General features: G+C 41.5%; 1 protein-coding gene across 1 annotated transcript; it reads left to right on the top strand.

The window, feature by feature from the left end:
- Positions 1-787: 787 nt before the first annotated feature.
- On the top strand, positions 788-19,991 carry LOC309402439 (carbonic anhydrase 13-like; the record flags this gene model as incomplete). Its single annotated transcript, XM_081996268.1, has 9 exons — positions 788-818; positions 7,420-7,617; positions 7,960-8,008; positions 8,721-8,746; positions 11,022-11,140; positions 14,457-14,552; positions 15,485-15,547; positions 16,456-16,611; positions 18,929-19,991. The coding sequence occupies 9 exons, from the start codon at positions 788-790 to the stop codon at positions 19,040-19,042; spliced, it is 852 nt and encodes a 283-aa protein (XP_081852394.1). The 3' UTR covers positions 19,043-19,991.
- Positions 19,992-21,873: the final 1,882 nt, after the last annotated feature.

The raw sequence follows: 21,873 nt of genomic DNA, 5'->3' as shown, positions 1-21,873 counted from the left end.
TCTGCCTCCGCCCCGCGTCGGGGAGCGGGAGCGGCGGCGGCAACGTCCCCGTCCCAGCGTGTGGCCCCCCCGCCCCAGCCAGTTTCCAGCAGTGGCCCTGGCTGTGTCACGGCTGGCCGCCCAGTTAACGCCACCGTGCCAAAGCACGCGCCGGACAGTCGCTGAAACACGGGGATTAAAATAAAATAAAATAAATAAAATGTCGAGTGGGTTGCGGGAAGCCCTTCTGTCTTACGACCCCCGGCTATACAGCGTGGATCTTTCTACGGCCAATTCCAAAGGGAACTGGCCTCCCTCCCCGCGGACGAAGGCGGGAGGGGAGCACAGGGGCCCGCCGCGGGACGCCATAGGGCCGGGGGGCGATGCTCGCTTTGCTTTGCTTTCGGGGGGTGAGGTCGGGGAGTAACCCCAGGAACAGAGGCTTATTTCCCCGTCCTTCCAGGCCGCACAACTGATGCCACTTGCGGGAAGGTGGCTGGCGGAGGAGTAACGGCGTTACTGTGCAGGAGCGGTCCCTCTCGAGGTGGCACCGGCAGCTGCCAGCCGGCCACCGCCCCCGGGCCGCCCCGACGGCGCTGGGCTGCGGGGACGCTTGGCGGCGGAGAGTTGGGGGTGAGAACCGGCACGGATGGGCCGGGGACCCGGGGCCGGGCTGCGCGGGCGCGGAGCGCCGCGGGCTCCTTATCGGCGCCCCAGCATCGGGGCGTCGCCGCCCGTCGCCTTCAAAGCGGGCGGTGGTGACGGCGCGGCCGCCTCTCCCGTCCCGTCCCGGCAGGAGACCAGAGCCATGCTGCACTGGGGATACGACGAGCACAACGGTAGGGCGGTGGCGGGGGGCGGCGGGCCGGGGGCGACGGCGGGGCCTCGAGGTGGCCGCTCCCGCCGCGGCCAGCGGGGTGCCCCCGGGGGCAGCGCCAGCAGCCGGCTTCGGCGGCTCCCGAGCCCGCGAGAAAGCTGAACTAGCGGAAATGCTGTCGAGGCTTTGCAACGTGAGACCGAGCAGATTTTTGTCTCGGAATGACGCAAGGCTGGCTGCTGAGAGAGATGTTTGACGCGTGCGGCATCGCCTGCGAGAGTCGGGGTGGGGGGCTGTGATTTGGAGACTTGGTCTGTCTCGTTGCCCGTCGGGGTTCCGTTTGCTCGGCTAGCTGAGTACTGCGTGCGCACCGCCGCGATTGATTTAGACGGTCAGAGGGATGAGCGCGGCTGTAGCGGCAGCGCCTTTCCGACTTCGTTCTCGTGCTGCTACGTGGTGGGAAATAATAGTAGGTACCGGCGACGGTTATTTGAATGTATAACTATGCACCCAAGAGGAGATGCTTTTGGATTTTAGTTGTTTCATGGTTTCCTTAATCTTGTCGGTCTTTGAAGTCCCAAGATGTGCTCATCAGCCGGCTTAAAGATTTTCCTCTGTTTTGCATTGTAAGTCATGCAAACGCCGCTCCTGCGTGCAGACCGGCTCACAAGTCATGCAAGTAGAAATGAAAGTGCGTTTGTAAATTGGAGACGCAGCTCTGATAAAGTAAATGGTATAACTTACCTTGTCTGTTATACTACACAGAGAAATAAACCACCGTGATAGTAAATGGAGAAAGCTGTATATTTGCATATACTAATGCTTATAGGAGTATGCTTCATTTATATTATTGCTTGGAGTTTGGAATACTGTTTGTGCATGTACTCCCTTCCCTTCCTGGTCCTTTTGTTCAATCTTTTCTGGATGGATATACTTTTCCTGAAAAACTGGGTGGTGGTGGATCGCAGTGATGGTGCAATGATTAGGTGTGTTATCTACTGTTGCGCAGTCTACTCGACCCCTCCCCTGAAGACGTAAATGGGTCTTGTTTTTCAAATTTGTTTCTCCATGTGTTTTCCGAAAGTGCTGTGGACTTCACCTGCACCGGCCAGATAAGAAGCCCACTTTCCCTCCCTTATCCTATCCCTCCTCCTTTGCTATCCTCAGCTTCTAGGAAGGGGAAGGCACCAGAATTTCTATCGGGGTGGCCCTGGACCTTGCTTGAGGCCCCGTTTCTCCTACAAAACTCTGTTTACTGGCTGATAACATATTTGGGGTGGAGTTTGACTTTCTCACTCTCCTTCTTTCTTGAAGCCCCCAGAAGCTCACGTGGGTAGTTTTTCATCAGTCCATCCCCTTTCACTCACCTCTCACAGGAGACTAAAGGAGAGGGGCATGGGCATCGAACACTTCACTGCTCTTCCCAAGCATCGGTTTTATTTCTCAGCTTTTTCTCTTTTTATGCGTTTGTTTTATTGGTTTTGCTTGTTTCTCGTTTTGCTGAACAGCAAATGCAGGAGATGGCTCTGATTGATATACTTGAAAAATGTCGTTGCTCTGCATGGCCCTTAATAGTTTCCCTGAGACTAAGATAAGCTTTTGCAACTAAGGAGGTAGCAACAAACTGAAATTAATTAAATTTGGTGCAGTCATATGTTAAAGTTGACTTCCTGAAAAGTTGGAAAGACATCTGCATTCCTTCCGAGTTCTGCATTTGTTACTTGCAGTGATAAAAGCACTGTTTTTATAAACTGGGAGAAAACTCATTTGCCCCTTAGCAATAATAACCACAACACAAATCATTCTGTGCATAAAATAAAATGTCAAATATTACGCGTACATGTCTGGATATACGGTATATCTATGTATAAGGACATGGTCTGACTGGTACACACAGAACTAAATGTTCCCCCCTGCTTTGATGCATGTATTTCTGAAATGCAAAGAGACATTATTTCTATGCCTACCTTGGCCTTTGGTTTCCTGCCACTGTTCTTGCCTCACAGTTTTGATGGTGCTTGTGTATGGAGGTGTAATACTGAGATCTTGAAAATTGGCTTCAGTGTGGCATCATGCATACTTTTAGCTGCTCAAGGTACCTGTGAAGAGGGGAATGTTCTTGCCCCTTCACAGAAACAGTTGCCTTAGTTAACGGGGGAATTGCCTTAGTTAAAAGACAATTCGAAAATGAACTGCCTTCAGTTTACTATTTGTTTTACAAAATATATGGAAAGCACTTACATGTATTGTGTTTTACTGCAAAAATGTGTCTTGATCTAGTTACAACTCTAACACTGAGAGGTTTTGTAAGTAAAAAGGGATACGAATTCCTTACATTTTTTCTCCTTGACAATATTGATGTAATTTTGATGGCTGCTTTAAAAAAAGAGCACTTAATTTTAGCTATTGTGAGTTTCCAAATCTTTTTATTAGAATTAATCTTACTGTAAGCTAATGTGCAACTAAACCACTTGCAGACCTAACTTTATACATTTTCAAGCATTTTGTATATGATAAACTGGGCAGTGGATTCTCTTTAGGAATAAATGAGGATGTGATCCTGCAAAGGTCAGACCATACCAAACTAATAAACTTTCTGCATATAGTAGCAAACTGTCCAAAAAATGTGTAGATGTGGCACTTCAGGATATGGTTTAGTGGGCATGGTGGTGTTGGGTTGATGACTGGACTTGATGATCTTAAAGGTCTTTTCCAACCTTAATGATTCTGTGAAAAAACAATTCACTTCTACGTACATACTCTATTTGTGCGAGTATGGAGGCTCACTGCAGTTGAACCGTATCCCGTGATGTCTCCGCTTGCTTGAAGTCAGTCTCGCCTTTTGGTGAAACTCATCACCTTCAACTCCAGCTGGGTAAAAAAGGTGCTATATAAAAATTAGGTGCTATAATGCAACGAAGCTGGTGAGGGGGCTGGAGCACAAGTCTTATGCGGGGCGGCTGAGGCAGCTGGGGTTGTTTAGTCTGGAGAAGAGGAGGCTGAGAGGAGACCTTATCACTCTCTACAGCTACCTGAAAGGGGGTTGTGGTGAGGTGGGTGTTGGCCTCTTCTCCCAAGTAACTAGTGATAGGACGAGAGGAAATGGCCTCAAGTTGCACCAGGGGAGGTTTAGATTGGATATTAGGAAAAATTTCTTCACTGAGGGGGTGGTCAGGCATTGGAACAGGCTGCCCAGGGAGGTGGTGGAGTCGCCATCTCTGGAAGTGTTCAAAAAACATGTGGATGTGGCGCTTCAGGACATGGTTTAGGGAACATGGTGGCACTGGATTAATGGTTGGACTTGATGATCTTGAAGGTCCTTTCCAACCTTAGTGATTCTGTGATTCTGTGAAGTGCCTTCCTTATGAAATCTAGTTCATGAACAGAATGTGTGCGATGCTGATGGGTACCATAAGTAGCGATAGTCTAATCTAAAAGAGTCAGCAGTGTGTATCGCATTTGGTTACTCTGTGTCCAGCAATCTTCAGAGCAGATGGTTCCATTTTTTGTCCTAAATCTTGGTCACAACAGCTTTGATTGTTAACAGCTACTAGGTAATCTCCTCTAGCAAAAGAACATTTTCCCATCAACAGGAGGGAATTTCATAAGGTCAAAAGTCAGTATATTCAACGAAGTTCCTTCAGTAAATTAAAAAATGAAAGGAGGTGAATCGGTGAGTTACACGCTCCTGGGTATGTCTTAAAGTACGTACCTAGAAAATTAAACTGTACATTATGTTGAGACAGAGGCATATAATTCATGTCCAGATACAGAAGAAATTTTCACCCTGGAGATCCCACTGGCTTAAATATGATTGTATGACATGCATTTGAGCATCATGTCCATGTTCTTCCAACTGTAATGTGTTATTTTCCAACAATCATACACAGTGTTTGCTTTGGGGTAGGGTCCATAGTGATGCATTGAGCCACAGTTTTCCTAGACTGGCAAGAGTATGATAATTGTATTAGATTGCTGGTAGATAATCCAGTAAGGAATACCTCTTGATAGATCCAAGTGGTAAAAAATGAGCTGAAATTTCTTGGTATTTTCCTGTATATTGTGAAAGGTCAGATTTCTGGCAGTCTCATGTTACTGACAGATGTTTAATCAACAAAGCAAAAGATGATTTTGGTCATCCAAGCTATGGACAAGTACAAAAGCAGGTACAATGTCTTTTTAGAACTGAAGTTTATTGTTGAATAATTAGCTAATGCCAGCATCAAAGCCTTGGGTCCTTTTTTTGTCACATTCATATTATTTATGAATGCAAATCATTCATATTATTTACTGTACAATAACTACAGTTATTGCTGAGATAGAGCAATAGGACCAAGTAGTTAAGCACATGAATATATCTTGCCTTTCCCCAGCTTAGGAATATCTTAAGCATTAAAATTAAGTAGCAATAAGCATTTTCTAAGCATCCTAAATCGCAGCAGTTAATTATAAATGATGGAACGGTGCTTCTTCAATTAATAAAATTGTACATTGCATCTCTTAACTACAAGGTACTAGGATCTAAACACAATTAAAATGATATCATATGCTAAACTGTATGTAATTAAAATATTGAATAGCTTTGATGACCATTTGTGAAGTGAGAAGAATTAAGTTTAAACAGCTTTATATTTCAAACCTGTAGGATTTTTATCTTCTGTCTTAGAAGTGGTTTGCTTAATGAATTTAGTTAATGAAGTCACTAACAAAAGGACTTTTTAAAACACTCAAGACTGAAGGCCCTGGCCTTTGTTCTACCTGAGGTTTAAGTCTTAGGCTGGTCTTTACAAGCTGCTCCTTCCCGCTTCCATTTTTCGGTGCTGCTCAGAGGAGGGCCAGGCTCTGCCCAGGTGGCTGTGCAGGCGGCTTCCCCTCGGCGCCGTCGGACGCTTCCCTCCCTGATTTACTGCTGCGCTGCTTGGGTTATTTTAGCACCTGTGAGTTTCTGAGCTATGTTCACTTCTATTGAAGTCAAGGAGAGAAAACTATCTGACAACTTTTGATGTTAGTCTATTAATCACAGCATAATTTAATTTTAATCCTTTTTTGTCATCGTGTTTATTTAAGTGCTAAAGCCATCCAGAAAGACCCAAACCAACAGGCTGATTTTTAGACTGAGATCAATTACCTTCAATATAGGGAGTTATGAAGATTTCCAGTAATGCAGATTTTACAAGATCAGTTTCTGATGCTCATGTTTAAGTTTTTCTTACATTCAATCTCTTTAAGTTGATTTATTATGCTTCTTACCCATGATAAGCCTGGAGGCAAAACAAGTGCTATGCTCTTTACAATGCTGAAAGATCATTAGCCCTGCAGTCTTTCCCCTTTTCCCTTTTTTACCTTTTCCCTTTTTTCCCCTTTTTCCCTTTTTCCTTTTCCCCCTTTTTCCCTTACCTTACCGTCTTTTCCATCCTAAATCTTCCTCACTATCTTTACCTTATAGAACATATTCCCCAAGCAACTTGTTGTTCCTACTTTTCTTCGATGGCCTCTTTCCACATTGTTTATTATTCAAATATGGTTCAGCAAACGGCACATATTCTTAATGAGGACTCTCTGATGTGTAGTGGGTAAGAACAGACATGTCACACATCTCATCAGTGAAGCTTTTCTTATATTTTAGAGTGACATTGCCATTTTTCTCATATGCATATTGTTGATTTACAGAAACAATGCTTTTCAGCTGACTTTTGGCTTAGCTTGCATGAAGGTTAACACGAGATCCCTAATATTGATTAACAGCTTTTCAGTGTTTTAACTTCTCTCTAACTCTGGTGAATGATGGTGCAAGTCAGTGTCCAGAAGATCTACTCTCATTTACCAGCAGGAGGTAGCAGAAATCCAAACCTTGTGCAGGCACCACTGTCCTGAGTTTTCCTGTTCTTTGCTGAATTTGTCAGCACTATGTGTGTGTGTGAGTGTGTGTGTGTGAGTGTGTGTGTAGACTTCATGGTTAGAGGGTGACTTTCTTGTGTTGTGACAGCTGGTTTGCAGGGTTGGTGGGTTGGGAAGAGGTGGTCGGTTGTGCAGTGATGCTTAGGTTACAGGCATTGCCATCAGGCCCCAGGAGAGTCCACACACCTCTCGGCCTTTTTACCTTTTTTGACATCTCCCCATTTCATTCAGCATAGTCGGTAGATGTGTCCTCAGGTCTTTGGCAGCCAATGACTAACGTATAAAAAAACCCTTAATGGTGGTATTTCTGATTAATAAGAGGCAATCCTTAAAGACATAATGAAACATGATATTAGGCAAAAACGGCATGTCACAGATTTATTGGGGCACAGTGCCTGTTGGATACAGGATGCTTGAGCATTTGTTGGATATGTCTTGTGCATAGTTGAGTCTTAACTGTGAATAATAAAATATGTACCTACTGCATGTGGCCTTGTTCAAAGGCCAAATACAGTTAGATACACCATGAAAGATAGATAAAGGGGTCCTGAGAGCTGCTGTTGCAATGTGGTGCAGCAAAAGTACCTGAATATTTTGATCCGTGTTTTTCTGATGCACCCTTTTTGAATTTAAGAGATGCAAACAAGAACAATTCTAGCAGAGTCTTCTTTCATACAAAGCAAGGCGCTGCCATCAATATAGCCTTCTCCTCCAACGCTTTGCAGGGCCTGCCCACTGGAAGGAGGTTTTTCCTGTCGCTAATGGAGACCGTCAGTCACCCATCGACATCAAAACTGAGGAAACCAAGTATGATCCCTCTCTCCGTCCTCTAAATCCGAATTACGATCCAGCTTCTGCTAAAATCATCCTTAACAACGGGCACTCTACCAGTGTTGAGTTTGATGATACCGTCAACAAATCAGGTTTGTTCCTTTCCTGTTGCACTGTGTCTTCGTCCACTACATACAGCCTGGGCATGTTTCACTGCCGGGCATGAACTCCTCATAAACAGTAAGGCTTTCTTCCTCTGGATGAGAGATTCTTTTTTTCCCTGTTTTTCAGCATGATACAATGTGGGAACATATTTGGACACGAGTTCGAGGTTGCATTTCTCAGAAAGTGCTAGGATTCCCTTTTCATTGGGATGGTTTGATCCACCCCAACCAGCTAGATAGTGCCAGCCCCCCTGTTTGAACAGTGTTGTGTACAGTTTTTCAAATGCTGCTCTCTCTCACTGCAGATGCATCCTTTGTGTCTCATTACAGGTTCATTCCAACCGAATCGCTCAAGTCTCTTATCTGACTTTAGCTGCAAGTTTGCTTATATATTTTTTCCCTTTTTACAATCCATACCTGGACTTCTTGTGACAGGAAAGAGCCAGTACAGAAAAAATGAAATGTATCCGAAGTGATCCCTTTTCTTCTTTGAAAAGTGTTATTGTCCCGATCTTTTCTATGAGTATGTGGCTTCCCTTTTTGCAAGCAGTAATTCTTATTTAGAAGTTCTCTGGTTTAGTGTAGTCTTTGTAATGTTTGTGCCTTCATCTTTGAAACCTTCTCTTGGATGGTAGGCAAGCTAGCACACCTTGCCTTGAAACTGTAGGAGTGCAGTTTCTACAAGCAATAAAGTCCTCTTGTGGTTGTGTGAGGCTTAGCTCAGGATCCAAGCCCATGGGGTGCATTCACAAGGGTCAAAGCCAGAGGGGGACTAATTTGTGCTCACCCTGACTGTTCGCCCTGAGGGACTATTGGCTTATAGTGGCAAGAGGGAGAGACCTAGGTGGAGACAACATTACACTTTGCTTTCCCAGACAGTCTTAGTTTAATTCTTAAATTTCCTGTTGATACAAGCAACATTGGATGTTGCCTGAAAGCCATCAGCTGACCATCAGTGATCTGGTCTGACCTCGTGTGTGTCAGATGCCACGGGACTTCCCAGAATTATCTCTGCTTCAAGCCTAGTAGGTGTGGGTGAGCTAAAGCACATCTCTTAAAAAAACATACAATCTTGATTTCAAAATTTCCAGCGATGACGAACCTACCACAGCCTTTGGTAAGTTGTTCTAATTGTTAATTACCCTCACAGTTAAAAAAATTGAAATCATACTTTATTTCTGGTGTGTGTTAGATCAACTCAGCCTTTAAACTCCTTTTTTTTTTTTTTTAAAGTCATAGATATGAGTATGAATACACCAAGAACCTCTTCCACTTTCTAACTCCACCCATGAAGTGGCAGGGCCTGAACATAGTACTTCAGTAGGCTTACAATGGTACCAAAGCAGTGGTAATGTGATCCCCTTACTGCTTTCCGCAGGCCATATCTCCAAGGATATAGTTCATGTCATGGCAAAGCACTGACAGATGTTGATCAAATAATTAGCAAATGTAATCCCCAGTCATCTTCAGGAGACTCCGTATCTTCTATGTATGGACTAGATTCTTCAGTCCATATACCTGGCTTTACGTTTTGGCCATTATTATGCCTTACCTATCAAAGAATTCAAATCCTTGTGTATCCATAAACTGAGTTATTCACTATTTTCCCTAATATTCGTCACTGACAAACTTTATCAGTAATGTTTTTGTTTTCTTTCAGGTCATTGGTCAAAAAATACTGAATTTTCTAGGGCCAAAATTTGGCCTCTGTGGCACCCCTGTGAAGTAAGCACTCCTGCCATATAGTGGTTTTATGGAAAAAAAGATCAAATTAATTGTACTAAATACATTAGCATCTTTTAATACATTATTAACTGACTTTCATATGAACTATTTCTTCACTTTGGCCAGCATTGAAACTGTATTTCATGTCTGTAACTGTTTGTGTAATTCTGTTTCTCCTCTTGGGTACCACATTAGCTCCATTCTCTGAAATTGGTCTACTGATGTTTCAAAGACCTCTTCTTGCAGCTCTTTTTAGACTTTGAGATGCTGATATTTGCCTTAAATAGATCGACTGACCTTTTCCTTAATTACTGTTGGAATGGAAGGGTTTTACCATCACTGTATGATGTGGCACAAAGACGTCATCAGGCCATTTTCCACATTTTTCAGCAGAAGTATTTCATTTAGTGGTGATGCATTTCTACATAATTGTTTTCCCTCAGCCAGTTAGAACACCGATCTTGATACATTTCTAGGATCATTTGCCTCCAAGTTTTCAGTCCTTGAATGAAGGAATTAGTTTCAGGAGTGCCACTTCCCCATCCCCTTTGTTCACTAGGTTTATAGGCTCTGTAAAAGCATGGGTTTTGAGTTGAAGTTTTAAGGAGATAAACAATTCCACTTCCTTTTCATTAGCCAGGCTACTTGTGTTAGCAGATAGGCAACTTAAGAAATTCTTCTTTTATCTTTATTTGGTGGTATTTCGTTCCTAAAAAAGTTTAGGTTTTGGAGTAAACCTAGAAGAGAGAAAAAAATTGCTATTGTCCTCCCCAGTGCTCTTAATTTTAAAATGATCTGGTTAGAGCTCCCATCCTTTCCCCTTAAAATCTCTATAACAAGCCAATAAACCAGCCCAGACTAATTCCCAAACCCTCAGAGGAGATACAGAGCTGGGAGAGTGGGGTGATTTTTTTGCAGTGAATAAGGAATCTTTCTGAATGCATTCACGTTCACGTCTGTATGCAGAGATGGTTTGGTTCCCACTCTGATCAGCAAAAGACGAGCACTTGCAAAACTAAAACAATAAAAAGCCCACCCATATGCATGTTAAGTTGAAATAAATGGCTAATTAAGTGCCAGTGATATTGCAGTTGTACAATGCATAGGTAGTGTATGCTCCTTTTTCTCCGACGTCAATCTGATGTAACTGGATCTAGTTGCAAATGAAGGAAAGAGCCTTGAAAATTTTTTTAAGCTTGACCTACTTTCCTCCAAATTTCAAAGGGGAGAAGAAATTCTGTTTGCATTATATTCTTCTGATCCTCCCCTTTATTCATAAAACCTGTATTTTAAGCTTAATTTCACAGTGATTCTTTTAAATACATTCAAGAGAATGTATTTAAAAAGAAAACCACTTGCAAAACAGAAATATTTTCCCATCTTCTGAGAAATATCCAGCCCATAGCAAGGCAAACCTGGTGATAACAACATACCCTTTAGCAGCCCATAACCCGCTCATCTACACATAAATGCAATTTTGAAAGTCATATCCTGGACAAGTGAGGGTTTCTGTAGTACTTCAAAGAAATGGATGGGAAGCCATCCGAGACAGGCTTTGAGAAGGAGCAGGGGACTGCCCGAAGACTGAAGTCTGGTGTGAGGTTAGAGGACGTGGGTAGCGGCTCCCGTTCCTGCAGTGAAGCCTTTTCCTTTGCTTGGGTTTCCAGTGCTGACCGGGGGGCCGCTCAGCGGGACCTACAGACTGCGCCAGATTCACTTCCACTGGGGGTCCAATGATGAAGCCGGCTCCGAGCACGCAGTGGATGGGATGAAGTACGCGGCAGAGGTAAGGCTTTACATGGAGTCATCTGTGCCACTAAGCTTGTGACTAGTTTTCCATTGTAAGAATAATGTTGCCCCTCCTCTTCCCGCTTTTCCTTCTCCCCCCATTTTACCAAAAGACAAGCGGTCTCCCTGAAGTGTTGCGTGTTTGATCCTTTCTCAAAAGAGAACATATTTGAAAGCTTTGGAGAGGATTAAAAAAGGAGTACAGAAGACAAGAGCTTGATAAGAGCAAGACTTAATGTTCAAGAGTTATTTTAATCTTTGTCTTTCACTGTCTCTTCCTTGGAGAATGCTTTCAAAGTCAGCTTCAGTTACAAACCACAGAATTACTTGATCTGGGGCCTGTGCAGTGTAAAATGTGTTCAAGACTTAGGAGTCTTGCATTTTGTGGTGCATGTGGCAATGTGATGGTTATGACCTTCTTTGAGGACCGCACCTTAATATCTGTGGGGTGCCTGCTGTCTGTGGAGGTACCGCGTTTCGGTGGAGGCAGCGTGCCCCAGGGAGAAGTGCCCCGTCTGCTCTGGCACGGAGAGTTCGCTCCTGCTCTGTCTCCTTCAGTGTGTTTGAGTAGTCTACGGTAAAAAGTATTCAGTATCTGATTCCTCTTTGCAGATGGAAGTAACATGGAGTATTTTGATGAGACTGAGATCTTTAACAACACATAGTTCAGACAGTGGAAGAGTTTTCTGGGGTTAAAAAGAAGTAAAAAGTATAAAAATAAATGGTAATGGACAAATAAAAGACGTAATACTAAAGAAGAAAAAAAATGAAATGTTTGCACAGTGGTGTGATCAGCTTTTACTGGAAATGCTATAAAAGATACTGGTCAGAAAAAAAATCAGTTTTCTAACACTAATGGGGATAAGTGACATTTGCAGTGTTTAAAGGCTTATGTTTTCCACAGGAACCAGGTGAGATGGAATATAAAGAATTAATAGAGGTGCTTTAAAACCGTTAAGTACCAAAACCAAATTTCTAGCTGAGAAAATATATATGTGTTTCCCACCTAAGAAACCAAATGGAAGGAGAAAATATCTCTGAATTTCTAGCCAGTCTAAAAACCTTTCCGTTACCTGTTGATTGGGTAACCTTCCACAAGAAGCTCTCTAGATGTCACTTTGAATTTGGGATAAGAAACCCAGAATTAAGATCAAGGCTTCTGAGCACTGTTCACACAAAAGAAAATACCTCAGAAGGAGACATGAAGATGGTTTCAGTGCTCACCTGCATAAGGAAGATGTGTAAGATTTCAAGAAAAAGCATCAACTGAGCCGAAGAAAGAATTAGTGTACAGGTAAAGAAGACTGCAAGGTTCAGCCCCCTAAGCCCACCGGGAAGCAGAAGGGATCCATGGCTCCATTCTTTGTGACAACGTATGGTCTGATCAAGGTCTCTTCACAAGCTGCAGTGACAGAGCGGTGGTAAGACGGGATATATTCCTTAAAGAGAAGTCGCAAGCCATTGAGAATGGGGCTGTATCCAAAAGTCTTTCACAGCTCTGTTTGTTTGGGGGTTTTGGGATTGGGGGGTTGGTTTGGGGGGTTTTGGCAAAGCTATGAGGGATTGGGCTTTATTTAGTTGCGGGAATTTTCCTTTTTGTTCTTTGTTGGTTTTTTTCTTTTTTTTTAAATCCACAATAAAAGTCAATTCTGACTGAGAGTATCTGTTTCCTTTTTGTGTATGTAAAAATGTAATTGTCTAAAAGTTGTTCAATGTAGCTTCTGTGAACTTATAATAATGAGTGGTGCAGGCACTGTGAGCTCCAGGGTACTAACGCACCTGAGAATGGTTTAGTGGACTATGTTCTCTTCCCGATTTCATTTGTAATATTTTTATCAACTTTCCTTCAAGGATCTCTGAAGCTGTGAACCAGCACGTGTTTCAGCATGAGCATGCATGAATTATTATTGATTTCAGTGAGATTCCTTAGTTGCTGGAAGTAATGTTTCCGCACTTCAGAGCCCAAGTGTTTAATAAACGTTAATTATACCCGGTAACACCAAGTAAGAGCTCCATTCCACAAACATGGAAAATTGAAACTCATAGAGGTTAGGCAATGATTGAGATTTAGAGTAAAAATCTTCACGCTCTTAGATCCCTATTTCAACCACGCAGCTATGTTGCTTCCCATAGAAAACCTTTAAAGCAAGTTTCATCTTTCCTAAATTGCTCTTACTTTAGAGGTCTTGAAGTGCTGTATTCCAAGAGGACGCCTTTTTTTTTTTCAGGGGTTCATCCCAGTTTAAGTCATTCAGTGGAGTTGATTTTCAGCGCTCCTAAAGAGTAAAGTTCAAAGTCTGAAAAGGTCACCAATTTTAGAAAAGCCATTCCCACGCCCTGCTTCTGAGGCTCTCTTTCCTTATCTAAAAACTATGGGTAATAAGATTTACTAATCCACTGAGAGTGTGTGGGATTAATTAATGTTTGCGAAGTGCTGAGTCTTAAGCGCTGTGCGAGTGTGTGTGCTCTCCCCGGCTTGGCAGTTGGACCCTTGCTCAAGGCTGGGATATCCTGGCACTTCCCGGGAACCAGGAGCACCCGCTGTGGAACGTGGCCAGGATTTAGGAAACCTGGCTTAGCAGGAGAGACTGAGGTGGTATGGGGGTAGACATCACGGGCTTTTCCTTTCCCCACCTGGCTAGGTGATATCTTTAAGCTGCTTAAGCAACAGGACAGTTCCAGAAAAATGCATGTTGGAAATGCAAATGCTCAAACCTGAGATAATCAAGCTGCTTGTAAGTGCCTAACTACTGGTAACCACAGAAAATCACATTTGGAAAGTATAAAAACTGAAATTTTTCATGTTCAGCTTAATCTAAACAAGGGAAAAGGGGTCAGTGCAAGTTTAATGTGTGTTCCTCTGCCTGTTTTGTAGCTATTTATGTGGCTGATTAATGTTACTGAAAGCTTGATTAAGGAAAAAGAGGAGCAACTAATAACATTCTCATGATTTTTAATCACTTCTTAAAATCAGCTGTACTAAAAATGGATTTAAAACCTTTAGTTATATAACTATGGGATATCTTGTCTAAGGTTCTCTGTTCAAAATCTGGGGACCCAACAGCAGTTTTCCAGGCACTGTAGTGTGCTGATGGCTTAAATTTTGAATAATCCCAGCCACTGGAAATGCTTTTTTTGCCATTTGTGCAAACTCCATATTTACCGATTTCAAAAAATAATTGCATTTGAGAAACTGAGTGGCCCTGAATACAAATGAGAGAAGTAGAGTATCAAAACCAGTAAAGTTGTAGTATTGATTTGTGACTATTTGAGTTCAGCGGGAGTTGATGCTGTCTGTGTCTCTTGCTTTTCAGCTTCATGTGGTCCACTGGAACTCAGAAAAATATTCCAGTTTTGTTGAGGCAGCTCGCCAGTCAGATGGATTAGCAGTCATGGCTGTATTTCTGAAGGTAAGAAAAAAGTGTTCTTCAGTTTGCTTAGTCTGCACTCCTGTACAACATGAGATGTGGAACTTAATTCAGCTGCCCCTATATGCAACCCAATAACTTGTACTTGACTAACAGGTTTCTTTAAGAGAGCAATCTGACTTGGTTCAAATACCTTTTTAATGGTTTGTTTCCAAGCTGGTAGTTTCTTCTGAAAAATAATAATTAAAAAAAAACCCAAAACACCTAAACCCAGAAACTAGAGAATTTCCTTGTAATTGTTGTGTATCTCTTTACCTTTTGTACCTATTCTAAGATGAAGTTAAACTCTTGCAACAGCTTCATTGACTTCTGTATGAAGAAGCAGATGGAGAATTGACACAATCCATGACAAAGGACAGGGCTTGGTTTCTGCTGGGCTGCCACAGCTTCCTGAGCACAGCTAGTGCTGGCGCTGGCAGAGTCAGGGAGCCATGACATGCTGCAGTTGCAATGAACTGCTTCAGTAATTCTGTTCTACCAGTTTACATTATAATCATTCAAAGAACGTTTCACTGGATTTCTTAGCACACGAATCCTGCTTGGGATACATAAGAATGATGTTTTCACTGTTTTAAGCAATTTAAATTTCAGATGTAAGCCTGTAACTTTTAATGTCCTGCGTATAAAACATGAAAAATAAATTGCTTTTATTCCCCCGCAGTGTAAAGTTTGTGGGTCTTTTGTAGCTGAAGTAATTACTATGAGTAGCCAGAAGGGAGTGGATCTTCTTTACAACCAGTACTATTTTTCTAAGGAGCTAGTCACAGGCTCATACTCACAAAATCCATCAGATCTCACAGTCACTTAAGTAAAGTTATATAAACCAGTTTCATTATGCATTTGCTTTTTGATAATTTATTTTTTGCTATTTTTCTCTGGAACCCCAGTATTTCTTTTTTCTCTGGTGTTAATAGATTGGTGAATGCAACCCTCAGCTGAAGAAGATTACTGACCGCTTGGACACCATCAGAATCAAGGTGAACAAATACTTCTAAAAGAATACTAATACTGGTGGTTGTTTTTGTTGTTTTGGGCTTTTTGGGTAACCTGCCTGCTACTTCCTTCACCTTCATGTCCCTTAGTCTCTAGTTTCATAGCTATCCATATGTAACTCTGACTTGGGACAGTTTAAGAGCATTCTTCTTAGGTGAAATTGAAAACTAAGCAGACAATAATTTTTATACAATAAGAGATCAGAGGAAAAGGCTAATTCCTCACAGAACCTAGTCTCTGACAAATCTGTTGCTACGAGAATGGTAACAGAAGAACATACTTTATGGAAAACTGTGAAAAAGATGAGGGAAAGGTTTCCTCCCCTGTTCTGCTGAGGTACAGGGTGAGAAAGAAGCTATTGTGGTGTGAGATAAATCAGCCAGACTCGCAGCATCACGTTCATACAGGCATCTCTGGCTTGGTAGCTGGAACAGGGAGGAACCTGTGGGCCTGGGGAGGGGCGGGGCGGGGAGAGGGTGGCAGTGACCTGTGGGGTTGCTCTGCCAGCCCCATAGAGACCAAGCTGAAAGTCTAACATGTTCTCACCTCTCCGTCCAACCTCCATCCTGTGGTCATTTGTAACTATGGGGAGCCTATTGCTGACATGGCACCTTTGGTGGTGTCCTGGTGGCATCAAGGATAACAGCAGTAAAGCTGCCGCAGAGGTGAGACCTCATTAGAGGGGTACTGGCTTACCTGCCATCATCATCCAGGATGCTGGCAGCCCACCCCATACTGGAACAAGCTCTACCTCCTTTGGCATGGTTTATCTTGGCCTCTTGCTTTTAAACGGTATTGCCCTGTTTTTTCTTTTTCTTTTAACTTTGCGTAAGAAATAAATTTTTAAATATAATTAACCTAGGATCATTTTTTTTTTTTTTCCCCTTTCCAGGGTAAAAGAGCACTATTCACAAACTTTGATCCTAGTTGTCTGCTTCCCAAGTCCCTGGACTACTGGACTTACTTTGGCTCTCTCACTGTTCCACCTCTTCTTGAGAGTGTCATCTGGATTGTCCTGAGAGAGCCCATAAGTGTTTGTTCTGAACAGGTATTTTCTGATTTTTCACTGCTATAGAAATGTTGCTTTTGTAAGACTTTAAATTCTAAATGCCACCTAAAAATATATTTTTTTGCAGATCTTGGCATTGCATACCTTATCAAATTTTCAAAGGACAAAATGTGTCTATCAGATTTATCCTGACTTATTGCCTTTCTTTGTGTAACAGCTATTTATTATCCGTTTTTAAAAAAGAATCTGCATACTCTAAAAATTAACAGTCAAAAATAACCCACAAGGAACCGACAGAAAAAAAGGGTTCTGATGACACTTAGAAATCCTGGAATTCCATTCGATTAGATTATTCGCGTATCCTGCTCAAATCTCTTCTCTGGCATTTTTGTTTGGCAGACCAAATTTCTTCTTGCATTCCAGATGTCTAAATCTTGGTGAATTTACTAGAATAATGAAAAGCAAATACAGTTTTAATAAGTTGGTTTTTATGTTAGCCTATCTTAGGAAAAGTGTGGTACCACATAAAAGAGTATACTTACATTTCTTGTTAAATTAAGCTTCATGCTATATATTAATGTTGCAACAGTGACGCCCTGTGGGCTGATCATCTTAGATATAAAGAGTTTTTCCCACTGGAGACACTGAAGTATGTCAGATTATAGCTTCTAATATTGGATGCTGATAAGTACATCACCTGCAATATTTTATCAACAATCTGGACACACTGTAAACCTTAATATTTTTATACCACAGCATTTGTCTCATTCATGGTCAATATTACAAATACCTCAGAAAATTCAATAACCTAGGCCACATATTCAGGGGAAATGGTGACTTCAGTCTTTATGTAAAATGTTAAGACAGTTCACTGAATGGGGTGCTTCTTAGTCAGGAGACCTCAAATTCTCTTTGTAACTGATTTGAAGTTGTGTATTTGCTCAAGTGTGTGCATATTTTCTCATCTGTCTCTCTTCCCCACTCCCCTCAATTTGGCTTTGTAAGACTCACTGCCATGCGTATGGCTCTAGGATTGAAAATTTCTGTTAAGATATCAACATCCCAAAGCCAAGCCACTGTTCAGGTTAAAGGGTTCTTATCTGGGCTAATCTATAGCGAATACATTTTAAAATGTGAAATACTGTATGCAAATGCCCATGTATAACAGGTTCAGAGGACATGGTGTCAGAAACAATGTCAAATACAGTGCCCCTTTACCAGTGATTTTTCAGACTGTAGCTGTATCTTCTGTATTAAAGTATAAATGTGCTATATGCTTATAAACATAAGCATATGTGTAGCTAAAAGTGTTTGTTTCCAGCAATGTCTACCATTGTGATTGATCAGTCGTCACCATGCCTGATACTGTTTTGCCAGTTAATTTTATTCCTCAAGTTTTTTACTTTGGGCTTTACCATTTACTACCTACTTTTTAGTGTGCTTTGAAGGTTGAAAAAAGTTAAAAATAAATTTTAAGTTTTTAGAAACTAAATAAGGAGCCTGAATTACAAATGTTAGCTTTAGAATGGGGTGAAGTAACATAGTATTGGCTTTTTTTTTTCTCTTAATGCAATAAAGATGTAATGTGCAATACAACTAAATGCTCTGTTATAATGTAATGATTTTTGTGCTGTCCTACTCTTGGTAACCTAGAAGGGAAATAAGATGGTATATAGAAATACTAAATATTGGAAGTACTAGAAAGTAGACAAAATACTAAACTTCAGGTCAGAAATCAGACTCAGGTTTAGAGGTTTAAACATGGAGCTCTGATCTGGGTTGCTGCTGAGATCAGCTTAAGTAGAGAAGCTTGTGCTGAGGTATGAATGTTCACACTTGTTCCGTGTCTCCACAAGGGAAAAATCTGCAATCTCTCCTGGTTTGAGTACATTTAATATATCAAAAGTGCTAATTACAGGAGCTTTCTATAACACCACACCTACTATTACAGGTTAACTGTGAGTGTACTCTTTGAACAAGAAGATGTACACATAAGAAATCTGATTTTTGGCATGAAACATTCCAGAATCTCTGAACTATAAAATCAAACTAAAAAATGTGAAAACCCCTGTTTTAGAACAGGTTATGGAAGATAAAGTGTGAATATAGGAAACAAATAATCCTTACGCAGTTTCATTCTGACACATATTTTGTGAGATTTTATCGGTAGTTGTCGTTTTTCATTTGCAAAGACAGAAATGGTGAAATTGCCATTCCTCACATGCCATAGAAAAATACAGTTCCATTCTTCCTGGCAGAAAAAAGGTGATGAGTAGCTTTAATACTTACTACATGCTTTTTCATTAGTACAAGCGTGAAGGTTTTCTGCTGAACCTTATGTCTGTTTTGATTGCAGCTAGCCAAATTCCGCAGCCTCCTGAGCACTGCTGAGGATGAGGTCGCCTGCTGCTTGCTGAGAAACTACCGGCCTCCCCAGCCTTTAAAGGGACGAGAAGTCAGAAGGAACTAAAGGAGTAAAGCCAGAGTAGTCTCCCTCTGAAACCAAAGGCTGAATTACTTTTAATAGTTAATATACTTTATGATTTTTAATTTTTTTTTTGGCATTGTTGTAACAAATAGGTGTTGTTTTATTATTGGTTACTGTGCAGTCATTTCTTAAAGAGAAGTATGCCCTGAGTTGTTGCAGGTTCACCAATGTTGACAGGTCTGACTGTGTTTGAGTGCGTTGGTTTGGGAGCATTGAGGCATTAACGTTACAGGCACGGAGGGCAGCGCTAACCATAAGCGGCAGATGTGGTGAAGGAGTCGTCCAGAATTTGACACTAAATTACTGAACAGGATTCCTGATATTAATGGCAGCAGAGGGTGTTCTGGGATTATTCTTCTGGTCTCTAACATAACATCTAGCTTCTATATAAGACTTCACACTGTAATTCTCAAGAAAAAAATATTTCAAGGCTGATATAATTTCTTTGCTGACTTCTGCAATACCACGCTTACCTTCCTACAGAAAGCAGTAGTGACTAGCAGCATTTAAGTATAACAGATACTTAGATGATCCTGTTGTTGTGACTGTTTCATAGCAGTAATGACATACTGATTGAATTTTTTTTAAAAAAGCAAATAGTAAGGATTTTGTATGTGGTGGGATGATGTCAGGTGGATTAAGTATTCCTGAATTCCACCACATATACCGATTAAATTGTTCTGAAACCTGCAACCTGCAAGGTGGAAGGGCACAGAGGGACTGTTTGTTCATGCCTAAAGTCAGCCTGTTGCATTTGGTGAACAATAAGGGACTGTAGCACTATACCCATGTAGCACCAGACTCCTACCACTTAAAATCAGGAGGCAGGGGTAGCTGTTGCTCCAGACTGTTTCATGCTAGACACGCTGCCACATGACACACATGCGGCGTACCTCGCATCTCGCAGTGGAGCACAGCACTGCCCTGGTATGTAATGTCTCCCAGATACTGGCTGATGTCCTGCTGTCATAGCTGAACTTGGGAGGTTGCATTTATATCCCAAGACCAAAGATAGCAGTTAGAGTAAACCAAAGAAATCAGGATCAAGTCAATACCTAAAAAAAGATCAGCCCTCAATAGCAATGTGTTTAAAAATGTCTTTATGAACTGACTTGAGCCTGTGTTTCTCTCAGAGCTTTTGTTATCTGAATACAATTGTTTGTTTTATAACAAATATATTTTTTAATATTTTTAATGAACTTGTCATATGACGTAGCTTAGTGTAGGATTAGATTTACCCTCAGACTGTGAGACTTACATAGTGAAAACCAGTGATAGCTGAAAGAGGCAGCTAGTGGTTTCATGGGCAGTGACTGCCACCAATCTCTTGGTCAGTACTTCTGACCAAGCTCATCTTCCACAACTGCTCTCCCTGAATTTGCTTTTTCATACGTTTTATAGACTGTGCCTGTTGCCTCAACAGGTCTTTTGATCTTAGATGGACAAACAGAGGGAAATAAAAACCAGGATTGACTTTATGTACCTTCTTATAACTCAATAAATTAGACATAGAGACATAGATATTTTAGCTTAGTTTAAGATAGGTGGATTTTTTTTGTCTTTCTCCTCCCCAGAATGTAGCTACTATTGCTGCAAGGCCTCTCAATGCCTTCTGAATGTTTTCTGAAGGAAAGAACACAAATAGACCATGGGAGAAATAAAAGGCATTTGCAGCGGCAGCAGGTACAAGTATTAACCAAAGGGGAAAAGCCTGCAAGCACTTTTTGTTTTCTGGCATAGGGAGAAGGTGGCAGCTGAAAAGACCTCAGGGTGGTTCTTTCTGAATGAGGTTATCTGGAAAGTGTGCATGGAGAGAGCGGGAGTGTGTCGCGTGTTTTCACACCCTTTTTTAGATTTAGTGTTGTATCTGATATGTATCCCTGTCACGTGAGTAGCTGCAGAACATGAAGAAAATGTTTATAAATTGCAGGAGGTTATAAAGTTTGTTTGCCTGAGAATAGAAAGTAATAAGTCTACTGCTTCATATCAGAGACAAAAGTTTTACATATTTTTTACGTATTGAAAACAGTGGAGTTGATCCAGTGCTTTGATATTTATAAGGATTTTTTCAAAATAAAAAATGGATTTTATGAATGTGTCTTGTATTTTCTATCAAAGAGAGTAAAGTTTTACAGAGGAGGTTGCAGTTTTATAACTAGCGCCTGCAGCTCTAGTTTTGGAAAGAATAGTCACCCTTCATTTGAACTCTATCTTTAGACTTTTCCAAGTAAAATGTCTTTGGCAGTGGTAAGACATGCAATCAATTGTACATAAAGTTTCACATAGCACTTTTTTGACTATTGACTTATTGACTATTTATATAGCGTTATGCAAATGAGTTTTAGAAGAAAACATCATTCACAGTAATTCTCCTAATGTGGAGGTGCTGTGTTCACATTAGATTGACCTAGCACAGTACTGCATCTGGGCTGAGAGCTAGTGGTGGCATCTGGAAAAGACTAGAAATGCTAAGTTGCCTGAAATCCTTTGGGAACAGCTTCCCGGATTATCTCTCTGCTGCAACGGTAAGGTGAGAGCATGGACCCAGTCTCGGCAGTGAACACTTGGTTTGCATCTTCAGTCACTAACTTACTCTATGGCCAGGCTGCACTGAATCTCAATCAGACTACATGACGTGCTCCCAGGGAATTAAATCTTAAGTGTGGGCTCTGTGCTGTACTAACATGACTCTAGAGCAGCAAGGCTAAAGTATGTCCTCACCCTGGCAGCTGCAGGTCTCTTTGATCATCTTTTTACCCTCTGACACACTTGGAGCCTTTATACTAAGAAGAATGAAATGCTCAGTGACCAAA

This window comes from Phaethon aethereus, assembly GCF_964289735.1.
Source record: "Phaethon aethereus genome assembly, chromosome: 2".
Lineage (NCBI taxonomy): Eukaryota > Metazoa > Chordata > Aves > Phaethontiformes > Phaethontidae > Phaethon > Phaethon aethereus.
Note: the sequence above shows the minus strand (reverse complement) of the source record. Positions and strands in the feature narration are given on the sequence as shown.